Genomic DNA, 16,694 nt, shown 5'->3' on the forward strand with positions numbered 1-16,694 from the left:
AATTTTAGAAACAACTTAAGTTTACCTCTTTCAATTGGCTTAAAAAAAATAAACAGGATTTTCTGAGATTTCAGCTCCAAAGTTACTAAGCATCAAAACTTCCATAATCATTAGAAAAATAACTGTTTAAAAAATTTTAGCATGGGTTTCTCTGATGACTCAGTGGTAAAGAATTCACCTGCCAACGCAGGAGACAGGGGTTTGATCCCTGGTCCAGGAAGATCCCACATGCTAAGGAGCAATTAAGCCCGTGCACCACAACTGCTGGGCTTCCCTGGTGGCTCAGCTGGTAAAGAATCAGCCTGCAATGCGGGAGACCTGGTTTCAATCTCCAGGTTGGGAAGATCCTCTGGAGAAAGCAAAGGCTACCCACTCCAGTATTCTGACCTGGAGAATTCCATGGACTGTATAGTCCATGAGGTCGCACAGAGTTGGACACGACTGAGTGACTTTGATTTTCACCACAGCTATTGAGCCTGTGCTGTAGAGTCTGGGAGCCACAACTACTGAAGCCTGAGCACCCTTAGAGCCTGTGCTTCACAACAAGAGAAGCCACTGGAATGAGGAGCCCGCACACCGCAACTACAAAGTAGCCCCTGCTCTCCACAAAAGTCCATGCAGCAACGAAGACCCAGTACAGCCATAAATGAGTAAAATTATATATATATAAAATTCTAGCACATTTTTGTAGTAAGAAATCTGAAAAAAAATTAACGGGATACTGAAAAAAGCACCTGTGTATATGCTGATTAATAAATATGAGACATATGGTAAACCACAGCTTAACTTACCCTCCTTAACGAAGGTTCAGCATTAACCGCATTTTCTGGGTGAACCCACTTAGAAGGCAGACCAAGTCCTGAGTATGCATGTGTTCCATTTGGATATTGCCAAATAATTGGATAAAGTCCAAGCTGATTATATGAAGCAGATGGATGGGCTTGTCCAAGAAGATGAGGTGACTGGTGCTGTAACAACTGCTGCTGTTGCTGGTGTGCTAACGCTAAGTGGCTCAAGCTGCTGGCATGAGCAGTCTCTAGTCGTGGGTGGCCACCAAGTAAGGAGGCAGTAGGCACTCCGGGTAACACAGCAGGAAGTAAATGAGGGTGATGAACAGAATGGTGTGGACCACTAGTCAGAGGATGAGTGTTGATGGTAGGTAATGGAGTTTGACTGGATGATCCAGCCAGTAAGTGAGGTGCAGGAGTTAAGGCAGGATGATGGGTACCTGGATTTAAACATGTTCTATGGGATGAAGAATGAAGAGGAAAAGGATGCTGGCTTAAAAAAGGTGAAATGTGATTAGCTCCTGTATCTGACCCAATAAGTGCAGGATCTCTGTAAACTGTAAAATGTTCATTTTTATCAATGATTAGAGGGCTTTTTGTAGTTTCTAATGTACTGCCTCTAGTAGGAACCGGGTGGAAACTGCATCTTGACAACTCATGCTCTATCTTATTTGCTGGTCTTCTTTCACCAGCACCTTGGCTGTTTGCGTAAGTGGCTTTAGACTTCACAGAATCAGGGGAATGGTTGACTTTAGGCTTAACAACTTCAGGTGAGGGGTTGGATTTTGTCTTGTGAGCATCTACTGAAGTATTAAGTTTAGATTTTATGGTTTCTGGGGGTGGGCTTCGCTTATGCAGCTTATCTTCTGTGACAGAAACAGCACTTAGAGAAGATAAGTAAGAGACATACTGATTTTTCTCCTTTTCCACACTCAAGTTTTCATTTCCTGAAGGAGCATTCCTTACATTTGATTGGGTTAAATCTACTTTAACTACATCACTGACCCAGTTCTGGTCAGAATCTTGGTTTCCTGTTTCCAAGTATTTTGCATTTGCAATTGAATGTTTTGAATCACTAACATTAGGATCCATTTTCTGAAGTGTTTGAAGGCCAAAGGTACTACTTGAGGTTTCCTGAGCCACCTTTTCTGTGTTAGTGTCATTTGTAATATCAATAACACATTTTGGAGTGGGCGGTCTGGATACAAACTTCTCCTTTGGTAATAATTCCATTGTGTGTGTCTTCTCTGTATTACGTTCCTGAAGAAGTAAATCACTAGAATTATGATCAGAAAGTGTGGCCTGTTCTGATGAATGGATAATCATTTTTTCTTGACGCTGAAAGTCAACAGACTTCTGTTTCTCTGTTTCTTCATGTTTTTTATCTTCCTGTATTTGATCCCAGGTATGCTGGCTATCTATTAGTGTCTCTTCTCCTGCCTTCTCATTATTCTGAGATTTTCCTTCTTCTCCGTTTATCTTTGAAGTGTTTTTATTTTTCAACTCATTCTCTGGCTTCTGCTCTGAGGAATTATTTATTATTCTCTTATTTGAATTTTCTGAGTCACTACTCTCAGAAAAGTCTGAAACATTGTCGGTTCGCAGTCTTTTCATATTTAGTTTCTTTTCATCCTCCTCAGCTTTCCTTCTTTTGTTCATCACCTGTTTTTTACCTTTAGGATTTTCTAGGAGATTAAAAAAAAACAGTTTTACCTTTCATATCAATATTAAATAAAGCATATTTTTAAATGAATTTTTATTTGTTCCCATGCCTTTAAAAGTTGGTGGGTCCTACCTCCTCGTGCTATATAATCATACTTTTCCTCCTTCATCTTCTCTTCATCTGGTATACTGCTATCTGAGCCCTTCCTCTTATTTGGACGAATATTTCTTTGTTGCTGGTGTGAATTCTGTTTTGGTACAGCAGTTTGGGAGTTCATTGCTGGTCTGGGACTATTTGCTTGGGCACGTGTATAATGACCCTAAAAATAATTGATAATGACTATTTACTACCTGATTCTAAGTAATTTAAGGGAAAATATTTTACCATAATCCATCACTAACAACATACATACGTGAACAGTGTTGCTATTTTGACTGGCACGAGACCTTCGCCGTGATGTAATGCCAATATTTTCACCTTTTAACAAAGAGTGAACAACATCATCTAGAAAGGTCATTTGAACCATAGAAGGATCGACATTCTGTGGTTCTAGTACCTAATCCATGACACAAAACAAGAACAAAATTAAATCCAATCAGCTAGCCAATATAATGATAGGTACAATTTCTTTACTGAGTAAAGATGTTTAGAAATCAGTTTGAGATACCTAATTTGTAAGACACTGTCAGACTACAATAAATCATCTTTATAATCATTAAAGATAAAATTATCTCCCAAATGTTATGAAGGTAACTGTTTCATGTTCTAACCAAAACTTAAAAAGCAAACACATCTACTGCAGGTATACCTTGAAAAACAAGGATTAGAGGTATTCAAGAATATACTGCCAAGTCATAATATATATTTCAAAAATAAAAAATAATTTTCAGAAAACAGCTGTCAAATATAACAGGAAGGTAAAGCATAATGGGAATTCCCTGACATGCCAATGGATAGGACTCCATGCTTTTACTGCCAGCCTGGGTTCAATCCCTGGTCAGAGAACTAGATCCTGCAAGCTGTGCAGCGTGGCCAAAAGAGAAAATAGAGCATGGGAAGCAGAAAAGGACAAAAAATGTATAAATGAATAGTAATCTTGAGGTTAAAGAAAGAACTATTTTAAAAACTAAAGGCAATTTTGTGCTTCAGTGAGGTCAACGTTTGTTAGCTTTTAAGGAAATAAATTATACATTTAGCATTTTGATGAAAATTTTAACCAAAGCATCTGCATTGTTTATAGAGGGAGTTCTTATTTAGTCAGATACCCTCCACAATCCATTCAGTCAGGAAGATGCAAATACCTATTTTCTGGGGGGTAAATACAGTACAGCTTTAAAAGATCTGAAATTAAGAATTTAATTTCAGACTGTTGCTTAAAACTCCCTATGAAATTCATATCCTTAACATTCTCCATATTCACTATAAAAATTAAAGGAGTAAAACTACTCTGAAAGTGAATGTAAAAAGAACTTTAGAGTACATTTAAGTTTTCATTTGTGAAAAGAAACCATTTGGGAAGTACCTTTTATTACTGGAGAGACAGAAAAGCTAAGACTTTAAGAAAGTTTTACCTGACTTAAGGATGAACAAAAAAAACACATTAAACAATTAAGACTCTGATGCCTCCATTTTAGGGACTGATTTTCTCGGTGCTGAGATAAATTTGGCGTCACTATCTTGCTGTAACTTCAAGTGAACTCTATGTAACATCATATAGATGAGAACTTTCTAGGATTATAGGAATGCAAAAAACCTAGGGATGGAAAATAGTATCAATCTGTTGATCCACTGGGGGTGGGGGGGAATGGAGTATGTGAATTGTAAACAGTTTCTTTTCCAAATCTGGATTATTTACCTGATCATTCATAACGATCATGGTGCGAGTGAAGAGATCATGATGAGTAATTATGCCAGTGAACCACTGGGTGGCAGAGTCTTGTCTATATACTCTCACTCTGTATCCATTCAAGGAGTAAGGACCTTAAAAAATACAAAACCACACATCATACACGACTTCATGGATGAAATGAAAAGGTAATGTGGAACTTGATGTATGAGCCTTTTAGCTGCTAAAACTTTTACCATAAGCAATTACAAATTTTGATTCCTGCAACAGTTTGGAAAAGCTGCCAAAGTCTTAAAACATGCAGAAACTCTTCACTGAATTTATAAGTATGACAGTAAAATGCCATCCTGGTGTACTTTTGGATTAAATTCACATTGTAAGACAACAATATCTACATGTATATATATATAGGTATCTTTCAGAAAATAGGCAATGATTAAATAATAAAAGATATATGCATATCTGTATATATTTAAATATGTCAACACAATGGAGATAAAAATGTCTTTAATTCACAGGTACTAAAATGATATCAGATATTTGAAAGTTTAAAAAAAATTGTAAGGGAGGGAAACTGGTACACTTTATTAATGATAGTATTATACATTAACAATTTGCAAAATGCTTTCACAATTTACAAATGCTTATTTAATCTTCTCCAACTCTGAGGTATTTTCCTGTTTATAAACATTAAGAAAGTGAGGTTGATAAGTTAAATAAATTTTTAAGTGAAAGAGCTAGGACTGAATTTATTTTTCTGATTCCTAGGTTGATGCCTTTTCTCTTAGAGTTAAGACTATAACTCATTAAGACTATAAGACATTCAGCACATCAATGAATGGTTTAATGTTTGCCAGTTTTTAAAAAACTATGCCAGCAACAGTCTAAATATATCAAATTAACAGATCTGTAGAAAGTATTCCATATTACTTGTAAATTAAACATATTCATACCTATAATCAGTTATACAAACTATAGCCTTAAAATGTCTAACTATGGAAAAAATAGACTCCAAATTAGTTTTTCTGAATGGAATATTGAAAAAGCTTACAGAAAACTCCAAATACACCAATTTTCAACTCCCATCAGGACACTACCTTAAGGGTCTTGTTCTACCACTAAACACAATCTGGAGTCAGCCTCAAATAATTCTGCTTAGAATGGAATGGACTATTGCCTTAATCATTTCATCTCTAAGAATATGACAAGGAAAAAGGGTTATTTAAAAAAATAGTAACCTGGTGTCTTCAATAAAGTGCAAAGAAAGAAAGGAAGAAAAAAAAGAGAGACAGGTCATATCAACCAGTCAATTTGTGGACATTTTTTGGGTCCCGGATTAAAAATAAATAAAATAAAAATCAAGTCTGTGAAAAATCAATGAAGACATTTATGAGACAAATGGAAACTTGAACCTGAGTAATCATTATTTGAGGAACTATTAATTTTCAGCACAATAATAGTATGGTGTCTGTTTAAAAATAGAACACAGCAATGTCTTAAAATTGATGGAAACAAATAACAGTATAGATGGGGCAGAATCTATCAAGATTTCATTTTATAGTCATTGGGGCTGAGAGAGAATATTTCAGTGAACTTTTAAGTGCCTATTTCTGTATATGTTTCAAATTCTCCATATTAAAAGTTTAAAAAATATTTAGCCTAAGAAGAATGTATATGTAGATGATTTGCTATTCAAAAAATACATTCAACGAAAGGAAGCCACAACTCTGTTAATGCTTAAATTAAATGGCATGGAAGCTGAGGCTGAGATAAACATGGGAATTTAACAAGATTACCTTTTAAAAGCAATCAACCAAATATTGATACTGCATGTCGTATTTTTCCAGTTTCAGTTCAATTTCACAAAAGCTTATGTTTTCAATACATGGTTTCACTGACAGGAAAAGAAATCATTGAGAATCATAAAATCTCAACTGAAGACAAGCTTATATCTTACTAAAAAAAAGGAAACAAAACTAAGACTAGTATTGTGGTCTTTGCTGAGGAAGGCAAACTGAAATAAGCCATTTTTATCAGATACCAACAGCATTCTTCAAAGGAAATTAACTGTGGCTCTGGGCAATCCTCCACAGAAAACAATGCTTCCTTCTCCAGGAAGGACACACCTAGAGTGTTCTGTAATATGGAAATTTTCATATCAACAAAACACCTGTGTGGTCATAATTTTATTCCAGGCATTTAGCTCAAATTGTAAACTAGCGAAGTTATCAACTTCCTACTGAAATTACTCTGATTTTGCTATTATTTTCTGTGGCCTGTATATAATTGAAAATATTAGACTGGGTCTTCTATTTATATTGCATATAACTAAACAACCAAAAGCAAATGAGAAATTGCCCAGTTCAAAAAACAAAAAAATTAATGCATAACTCAAAACAGTTACCTTGCATAAAAATCTCCTGAACCTTTTGTTCCTTTACCCAGACTTTCACTTCTTCCTGAAGTTGCGGGTTGTCCCTGAGAACTGGGTTTAGGCTGTCTATGTCGTCCTAGAATTATAGATTAAGAGAAAGGTCCATGTTACGCTGTCCTAACATTAATGTTACCAACCTTCCCTCCTATGTGTTCTAAGGGCTGAAGAAAATTCCTTTATCTAAATGTATGCAAAAATGAAAATTCGTAAGTTATAGTTCATTAGCAATAACATAACAACAGAGCCTAATACATAAATCCATGGTAAGATTTGATCTTTGACAAGAATGTCTTAAGGCAAAATTTGAAATTTACTAATGTGTTCTCTACTGTCAGCCTTATATAAATCACCTTTTTAAGGGTTTCACTGTTAGAAGCAATATACAAACCAAATAGCTTCCAGTCATCTAAGGTTGGTAGCAAACAAATCAAGTTGAGTATTTTGGGAAGCAATACATACAAACATAGATGAGTTGTCCTCTCCCCACTATACCTAAAACATTAGTTTTAAACAAGTCATTATTTGACAAGACAAGTCACCGTCTTGATTTAAACACCATCAAATTCAGTTCTACTCAAACTCATCTGACCAGTAACTGCACTGATAAAAGTTTTATTTTTTCAAGCCAGTGTCAAAGCATCCAGGCCATTTAAATTACGTTACTGATGATATTATCCTCAAAACAGGGTGTATCTAGACCCAGAAACGACCAGCTCTCTCCTTGGAAATGCGAATCACACAGTCACATGGTTTCCCACAATCTGCTGGTCCCCCGATGGACTCTGACATCCTGTTCTCTCTCAAAGCACCTCTGCTGCTCCTGCATGTGAGGTCAGCAGCAGGGGCCCTAGAGGAGAGCTGGGAAGAACAGCAGAGCAGCACTGTCACTCTGGCGGCCCTTTCCAAGGTGGACCAGCAGATTGCGGAAACCAGAGCGGCCCTTTCCAAGGTGGACCAGCAGATCGAGGAGACCAGTGACCAGAGAGGTGCTTCAAGAAGAAAATTCTACCTGGTGAATAAAAATAATCTGGCAATTTGGAAAAGCCAAAAAGGGCTGAAAAGTACAAAGAATCCCTAATCATGCAGGTCATACTTCATGCTTTAAAGTTTATCCAAGTAAAGCACTTTTCTTCTCACTTATCACTGCTTTAAGGGACCACTCTGCATTTCTCGAATAATATTGTGGTAAAGACTGATATTTTGTTTATACCTAGTGAACACCAATGGCACCCCACTCCAGTACTCTTGCCTAGAAAATCCCATGGGTGGAGGAGCCTGGTAGGCTGCAGTCCGTGGGGTCGCAAAGAGTCAGACACGACTGAGCGACTTCACTTTCACTTTTCACTTTCACGAATTGGAGAAGGCAATGGCAACCCACTCCAGTGTTCTTGCCTGGAGAATCCCAGGGATGGAGGAGCCTGGTGGGCTGCCATCTCTGGGGTCGCACAGAGTCGGACACGACTGAAGCGACTTAGCAGCAAGTGAACACCAACAAACAAAACTATAAGACTTTTACACTTATCACCTCTGCTCTCCTGGGAAAATATACGAAAGTGCTGCTTCACAGCAGACGCAAATACTGGAGTAGAAAGATGTTACACAAAAAAGTAGGTAAAATCTGTCACGGGGGCGATGGGGGAAACCCAGCCCATGACCTGTCTTCCTTTTTGTAAAGAAACTTCCTAACACACTCCCTTTTCTCCATTCCACTTTAATAATACACTGCACATTGAGTGAATCTCATTACTTGAGTAGCAGAAACTATCATGGGGAGTTTAGACTCTAACCATCTTAATGGACAGGAGGTGACAGTGAAGTCCATGACAGACAAAACACAGGAAACTTTCTGTTTCCCAAGAAAAACAATTACCACTTCCAGACAGTTCCAATAGATACCAGGTTATTTCTCACTTTATCTTCCATACACAGATCCAAACTTAACTCCCTGGAGTCAAACACAAGCCTAATCATTTTCCTACATGATGATCCTTCAAACGTTTGAGTTACAGTTTTGTTTCCACAGCTTGAGTCTTCTCTAGTTTCAACGCCTATCTTTATCATAATCGTTCTTCTTACTCCTATTCTAGACATTTAACTGGCATGAAGACGATGAGTACATAGAAAATTCACACAATTACAAGGGTATCACAGCTGACTTACATGAAATTTACTTTTAGGGTACTGCTGCCAAGCCTTTATATTTTGGGGAGGGTAATAGTATAAACTGCTATTAAAGCAGCACTGCCAATACTTTGTAGACAAGTATAGGTAGGATTTATAAAGTCAGTTTCCTATACAGAAATTTTTATAATTGAAACTATTGACATGTAAGTTTTGCTCAATATTTATGTTTTATTTATTCAACAGGTTAGGCTTCCCTAGTGGCTCAGCTGTAAAGAATCCATCTGACAATGAAGAAGACTCAGGCTGGATGCCCTGGAGAAGGAAATGGCAACTCACTGCAGTATTCTTGCCTGGAAAATCCCTTGGACAGAAGAGCCTGGTGGGCTACAGTCCATGGGGTTGCAAAAATGTCGGTCACAACTCAGTGACTAAACCTTTTTTAATTCAACAGACTGAAAAAACAAGCTACGTTTCCAAAATCATTAGACAGCAGTTATCATCTCAATAACCCATTCAATTCTAGGGGAAAAAAGTATACTATTAAAAGTTGATAGTATCAGTCTGGAGAAGGCAATGGCAACCCACTCCAGTACTCTTGCCTGGAGAATCCCAGGGACGGGGGAGCCTGGTGGGCTGCCGTCTATGGGGTCACGCAGGGTCGGACACGACTGAAGCGACTTAGCAGCAGCAGCAGCAGCAGTATCAGTATCAGTCTACGTACTCAAATAACCTTATATAAGTTCAAATTTCTATGTATCAATTTCCTCACCGTTTAAAGCAGGGTTACTAAATACCTCTTTTCATATTAATGAGTTAGTTTTTATAATTTTAAAAATTTTCAGAAACTAGTCTTAACTCGTTCAATTCTAACTTAACCATGGTACTGACATGCCATTTACATATTTATGAGTTAATCATGAAATTAATTAAAACCCAAGAAAATTATCCCAATACAACGCCTGACTATGACAGTCATATTGTTGCTGGAATCTTTCTCTACATATAGTGCTTTTTAAGTTAGAGGCATTTTCATTGTTCTTAAAATTCTTATAGCCTGGTTTCAGTTTTGATCCTCAGATGCACATGATTAACTTTTTTTTCACCTTCTGTCTTGTCACCAACCATTCCCATTTGATGGGAATGTATCTGGGGAAAAGGCCACATGATCTTTCTGACTCCATTCAATGCCTAAGGACACCCTGCTTCCTTCACTTGCATCCCACAGACAATTTCCCTTCTCCTATTCCCTGCAGCAGCTCTGGAGCTGATGAGATTATGTTTAGCTCCCTATGGACCCTACCTATCCTGAATGGTATGTCATTGTCTTTGCCTTTAAAATCCTTTCCTTTCCTCTCTTTAAATAATGATGGGGCTAAATTATACCCAAAGCTCGCCACCTGATGTGAAGAACTGACTCACTGGAAAACACCATGCGCTGGGAAAGACTGAAGGCAGGAGAAGGGGACAACAGAGACAGAGGATGAGATGGTTGGATGGCATCACCGACTCTACAGGAGTCTGAGCAAGCTCCAGGAGTTGGTGATGGACAGGGAAGCCTGGCGTGAGGCAGTCGACGGGGCAAAGACTTGGACACGACTGAGTGACTGAATTGAACTGAATGTAAGCTCCTTCAGAGCAGGGACAGTGTTTTCTCTCTGCTGTCTACTGTGCTTAGTACACTGTAAATGCTCAGTAAATAATGACAATGGGAGGCAGTCAGTCTTAATGCTAAGAGTGAGAAACTGAAATCTTCCCCCACCCCAAGAAGAGGCATTTCTGTAGAACTGTAGTCATCATTACCAGAGGCTCACAAAAGAATAAAAGATCAAATCTTGTAAGCGTTTTAGCAGGTTGCCAAATGAAGTTTCTCCCCCCATTTATTGACCTAATGTTGCGAGAGTATAAAAAGAAAAAATGAGATACAAGGCTATAATGCAGACTCAGAGAGAAGGGCATCACAATCATAGATTACTAATATTCACCATCTTTGACAGAATGCAACTAACAAATTCAGCTGTGCCTTGAGCTTTTCATTAACTGCAATTACCCCCCCAACAATTTCATATTATATAACTAAAATAACATGCATTCATTAATCTCCTCTCCCCAGATAGTGAAGGAATAGCACTCTCTGTGAATCTTCTTCATAAACTCCATCCAATGTATTAATTATACAAGTTACAACCTCCAGCAAATGACTAATGGGAAAAAAGATCAGTACAGCAAGATCTGTTGTACTAGAAATTCATATAGAAAAAATGGGAAAGTTCTAAACAATGCCTTAAGCGAAGTTCTGGACTATTTATTTATTGCTCACTTGTGTGCTGTTACTTTCCTCCTTTTGAAAAGACAGAAGTTAGCTTTAATTGAGTATTAGTGACACCTTAATGTAAATAATTAAAAAAAATAGCTAACAAGACTGTGCATTTACTATGGCAGATACTATGGATGCTTTCCAAACCTATGAATTTTTATAGAGCTGAGATTATTATATCCCTTTACATGTTACACACAGAGAGGTCCATGGTTATAGTCAGGATGTGATGGAGAGAGCTAGCACTTGAATCCAGTTCTGTGACTCTAAACCGCAGCCTCTTCACTTATTTTGTTTTCTCATGAACTAGTATAACAAAAAGGCATAAATAAGACTATTTACTGTCACTGCCATTCAAAACCTGACACATTTCTTTCATTATACGGAAGAGGTGAAAGAATATCTTAAGTCAGAATGGGTTAAAAACAAAGAATTCAACATTAGGTGGAAGTTATCTTTCTATACAACCTTATATTGGCCATGTGAATTTCTGCATATAGAAACAGTCTAACACTCATCAAACAGAAAAGACTTAGGATGTTAAATTCATGACATCTTATAATAAGAAAGGATAAAAGAAGGAGAAGACAATCACTTTGGCAATGTGACGTAATCATGATCTACAAATTCTCAAATGCTGTATTTTTAGGTAAACATTACCCTGAATTACAATGAGATGATCGAAACACAGATGTATTCCTCATGAATACAGAAGAATATGATGAAATTAAAAAGCGTCATTCCTCAAAATATAACAGCTAAAATCAGGCTGGAATCTCTACTCTGACAGTAAGACTACTGCATCAACCTAATTTTTGCGCAATTCTGTACTTCATTCCAGTTCAAAGGGAAACAATAAAAATTTTACTAATGTGAAAGTAAGATCATAGCACTAAAATATTCATATATGCCTGGCTAGGTTTAAAAAACAGCAATAACATGACAGTGCTCAAAGTGTATATAACACATTTTCTAAGGTAATAAAGAAACGGTTTGTCATACCATAACAGTGCTCCTTACTATTTCAACCAATATTTTCTTTATGTTACACATCCTCTAGATTTAAATACTGACCAAAGAGCCAGCAGAGGCATGAAATAGGTAACAGTATACCAGCTGTTAGTTTCTATCAAGATGACTGAGCTGACTGGCTTAACAATTTTAAGAGATTTGCTCTAAAGTCTTAACTGATGATTTTCATTTTAGGATACAAGAAATACAGGGACAAATTCTTAGAAAGGTATAGTCTCCCAAGATTGAATCAGGAAGAAACAGAAAATATAAATACGCCAATCACAAGCACTGAAATTGAAACTGTGATTAAAAATCTCCCAACAAACAAGAGTTCAGGACCTGATAGCTTCAGTGGCAAATTTTTATCAAACATTTAGAAAAGAGTTAAAACCTATCCTTCTGAAACTGTTCCAAAAAATTGCAGAGGAAGGAAAACTTCCTCATTTTAAGAAGCTCCCATTGCCCTGATACCAAAACCAGAGAAAGATAACACACAAAAAAGAAAACTACAGGCCAATATCACTGATGAACATAGATGCAAAAATCCTCAACAAAATACTGGCAAATTGTATTCAACACTACATTAAAAAGCCCATACACCATTGATCTCTAGTGGGATTCATCCCAGGGATGCAAGGATTTTTCAATATCTGCAAATCAGTCACTGTGATACACCATATCTACAAATTGAAGACTAAGAAATATAAAACTGGAGCAACTTCTCTCCCTTTGGACAATTTTCAATGGAGAATGACCTAAGGCCTGCTTTCAAACTTATACTGAGTGTGCCTTAGTAACAGAAATTTTTTTCCTCTTGCAATAAAGTCCCTGACCTTTGTGATGACATCTTAAATCCAATTATATTACATAAATTCCCCTATAAAAATCATACTTGATTATATTTTATAAGAGTAATCATAAAAGAAACTGTATCTTGAATGTCAGATTGGGTGATTGAACATGCTTTGCAACATCATTTGCCACAGTCATAATTTAAATTCATGCTTCAGCAAAACTACAAATGCTTGTCCTAAGATCCCTAAGGTTGCTAGCCAACAGTGAATAACATGAATGATAGGTTCATATAGGTCAAGAGTGACATCAACTCCTATTATTGCCAGTTCCTGTATAACTTATAGAAGAACCCAATTTGTTAATAAGCCTCTACTGAAACTGGAAACCTATTAAGTCTGAGAGTTACTACAGAGGTCTTCAAAAAGCACAACTGTCTAACCATCTGCAATTTTATTAAATGCAGCTACCACTGAGGGCTTCCAAATATTTTCCTGATCTAAACCAAGAGTAGGCAAACTTTTCCCCTTAAGGGCCAAGAGTAAATATTAGGCTTTGCAGATTATACCGTCCCTGTCTCAACGACTCAACTCTGCTACTATAGGGCCAAAGCAGCCAAACAATACCATAAACAATATATAACTGAATGGGCATGGCTGCATTTCAATAAGGTTTACTTACTGGCATCATATGAAATTAGAATTTCACAGATTGATCAGTGTCATGACATTCTTTTCAGTATTTTTCCAACTATTTAAAAATGTGAAAGGCCTTATAAAAAAACAGGAAGGAGGTTTGATTTCACCTGCGGTCACTATGCCTAACCAGGATTTAAAAGAACACTTTATTTAAATAAAGTACTGCTGCTGCTAAGTCGCTTCAGTCGTGTCCAACTCTGTGCGACCCCAGAGACGGCAGCCTACCAGGCTGCCCTGTCCCTGGGATTCTCCAGGCAAGAATACTGGAGTGGGTTGCCATTTCCTTCTCCAGTGCCTGAAAGTGAAAGTGAAGTTGCTCAGTCGTGCCCGACTCTTAACGACCCCATGGTCTGCAGCCCACCGGGCCTCCATCCATGGGATTTTCCAGGCAAGAGTACTGGAGTGGGATGCCATTGCCTTCTCCGCATAAAGTACTAGTATAAACAAAAATTTAAAACTTCTCATCAAGGCAATGCAGTTCAATGGCAAATAGACTGCAAACTGTTTACATAAATGTCTGCATATTCATAAGCATAGGAAAACAAACCAATAACCAAAATCCTTTCGTTATTAAGGAAAGAATATTTCAAGATAAGTCATTTTTTAAGTCTTTCACAAGTAAAACAATTTCCTAGGTACATTCCTGCACTCTTTGAATATAATCCTTACTTGATTTCAGTGTAGCAAAGTTATCCATTTTGAAAGATAAGATTCAATCCTTTGGGTCGATAAGAATTATATATAGAGGTCAGTACTATGCACTTCTCTGGACTCCAGAGTAGGATAAAAACAGGAACATGTATTGAAAAGAAGAAATTTTCCAAAATTTATCCTATGGTTCATATATCTTAAGACTGAAAAATGAGTGTTTTCTCCTTAAGATAATTTAATATAATCTCATTTATCCTGTCTCCTAAGGCATCCGGTCCCATCACTTCATGGGAAATAGATGGGGAAACAGTGGAAACAGTGTCAGACTTTATTTATTTGGGCTCCAAAATCATTGCAGATGGTGACTGCAGCCATGAAATTAAATGATGCTTACTCCTTGGAAGAAAAGTTATAACCAATCTAGACAGTATACTCAAAAGCAGAGACATTACTTTGCCGACTAAGGTCCATCTAGTCAAGGCTATGGTTTTTCCTGTGGTCATGTATGGATGTGAGAGTTGGACTGTGAAGAAGGCTGAGTGCCGAAGAATTGATGTTTTTGAACGGTGGTGTTGGAGAAGACTCTTGAGAGTCCCTTGGACTGCAAGGAGATCCAACCAGTCTATTCTGAAGGAGATCAACCCTTGCCATTTCTTTGGAAGGAATGATGCTAAAGCTGAAGCTTCAGTACTTTGGCCACCTCATGCGAAGAGTTGACTCATTGGAAAAGACTCTGATGCTGGGAGGGATTGGGGGCAGGAGGAGAAGGGGACGACCAAGGATGAGATGGCTGGATGGCATCATGGACTCGATGGATGTGAGTCTGAGTGAACTCCAGGAGATGGTGATGGACAGGGAGGCCTGGCGTGCTGCGATTCCTGGGGTCACAAAGAGTCGGACACGACTGAGCGACTGAACTGAACTGAACTGAAGGAACACAGATACTCATTCAAAACAAACAAACAAACAAGCAAAAAACAGAGGAGAGGAAGATCCAAACAGGAGACAAATATATCTTAATTTCTTTGCTTCTCTACTTCCTCCAAGGGCTGACCATGTGACAACTCTGAAAAGAAAGCAATTAGGGTTAAGAGGAAGAAAACACATCACCACACTGTCACAAAACTGTCTCCAAATACTACTGGGAGAAATGACCAACATGTTTCAATATTCTACCTGATATTTTCTATTACATAAGGTGAATGCTATACTGTTTCTAAAATGTCTGACTCTTTGCGGCCCCATGGACTATACATACACAGTCCATGGAATTCTCTAAGTCACAATACTGGAGTGGGTAGCCTTTCCCTCTCCAGGGGATCTTCCCACCGCAGGAACTAAATCCAGGTCTCACACACTGCAGGTGGATTCTTTACCAGCTGAACCACAAGCAAAGCCTCCAATCTTTCTAACATAATTCTAAATCTTGTATTGCCAATTTTGGTGACTTCTTCACAACATATTATATGATAAAATCTAAAAATTTCCAGATTGTAAATCACTGTTAAAAGTTTAAGTTTTAGGCAAAATTTAAATTGTCATAGTTTATTTAGGATCTATCTGATTCACTGCATATAAACCACACATCAATGTTTTCAGAGTCAAGAGTACTGGACTCATTACTTGTACACACTATAAAAAACCTCTGGAAGAAAAAAAAGTTCTCTCTTACCATCATTCAAGAATTACCAATTAAATGTGTTTCAGTTTTTCTGTCAATCAGACTGGAAAATGTAAAAAATTTATGACACCATTCATGGGAGAGGAAATAACTTTTCCTGAAAGGCATGTGGACTGCACATCCTATCTGAAATAATGAATGTTTCTGCAATTCGTTTCAGCTCACAAGAAATTGTGGGAAAATAGGTTAATGATGTCAGTATGCCAAAGAGGTAATGTTCATTCCTTGAGTGGAGCTATTTCAAATCCTAAAAGATGATGCTGTGAAAGTGCTGCACTCAATATGCCAGCACATTTGGAAAACTCAGCAGTGGCCACAGGACTGGAAAAGGTCAGTTTTCATTCCAATCCCAAAGAAAGGCAATGCCAAAGAATGCTCAAACTACCACACAATTGCACTCATCTCACACGCTAGTAAAGTAATGCTCAAAATTCTACAAGCCAGGCTTCAACAGTACGTGAACCGTGAACTTCCAGATGTTCAAGCTGGATTTAGAAAAGGCAGAGGAACCAGAGATCAAATTGCCAACATCTGCTGGATCATCGAAAAAGCAACTGAGTTCCAGAAAAATATCTACTTCTGCTTTATTGACTATGCCAAAGCCTTTGACTGTGTGTATCACCACAAACTGTGGAAAAATTCTTAAAGAAATGGGAATACCAGACCACCTAACCTGCCTCCTGAGAAAC

At 37.6% G+C, this 16,694-nt stretch overlaps 1 protein-coding gene across 4 annotated transcripts in view; it reads right to left on the bottom strand.

Annotated features, from left to right (window-relative positions):
• The window catches only part of JMJD1C (jumonji domain containing 1C), a 321,244-nt gene that overhangs the window by 45,595 nt on the left and 258,955 nt on the right, over positions 1-16,694 (bottom strand). For 2 of the 4 annotated variants that reach the window (XM_027962302.3, XM_012105133.5), the window contains exons 4-8: positions 6,702-6,807; positions 4,307-4,431; positions 2,864-3,007; positions 2,584-2,770; positions 792-2,473 (exon numbers count right to left, since the gene is read on the bottom strand). In XM_027962302.3, the coding sequence (XP_027818103.2) occupies positions 792-2,473; positions 2,584-2,770; positions 2,864-3,007; positions 4,307-4,431; positions 6,702-6,708 (2,145 nt within the window). In that variant the 5' untranslated portion in view covers positions 6,709-6,807. The remainder of the gene's footprint in view (positions 1-791; positions 2,474-2,583; positions 2,771-2,863; positions 3,008-4,306; positions 4,432-6,701; positions 6,808-16,694) is intronic. The other 2 variants (XM_060406499.1, XM_042241158.2) reach the window with 2 other exon arrangements.

The sequence above is a fragment of the Ovis aries genome, chromosome 25 (genome assembly GCF_016772045.2).
Source record: "Ovis aries strain OAR_USU_Benz2616 breed Rambouillet chromosome 25, ARS-UI_Ramb_v3.0, whole genome shotgun sequence".
NCBI lineage: Eukaryota > Metazoa > Chordata > Mammalia > Artiodactyla > Bovidae > Ovis > Ovis aries.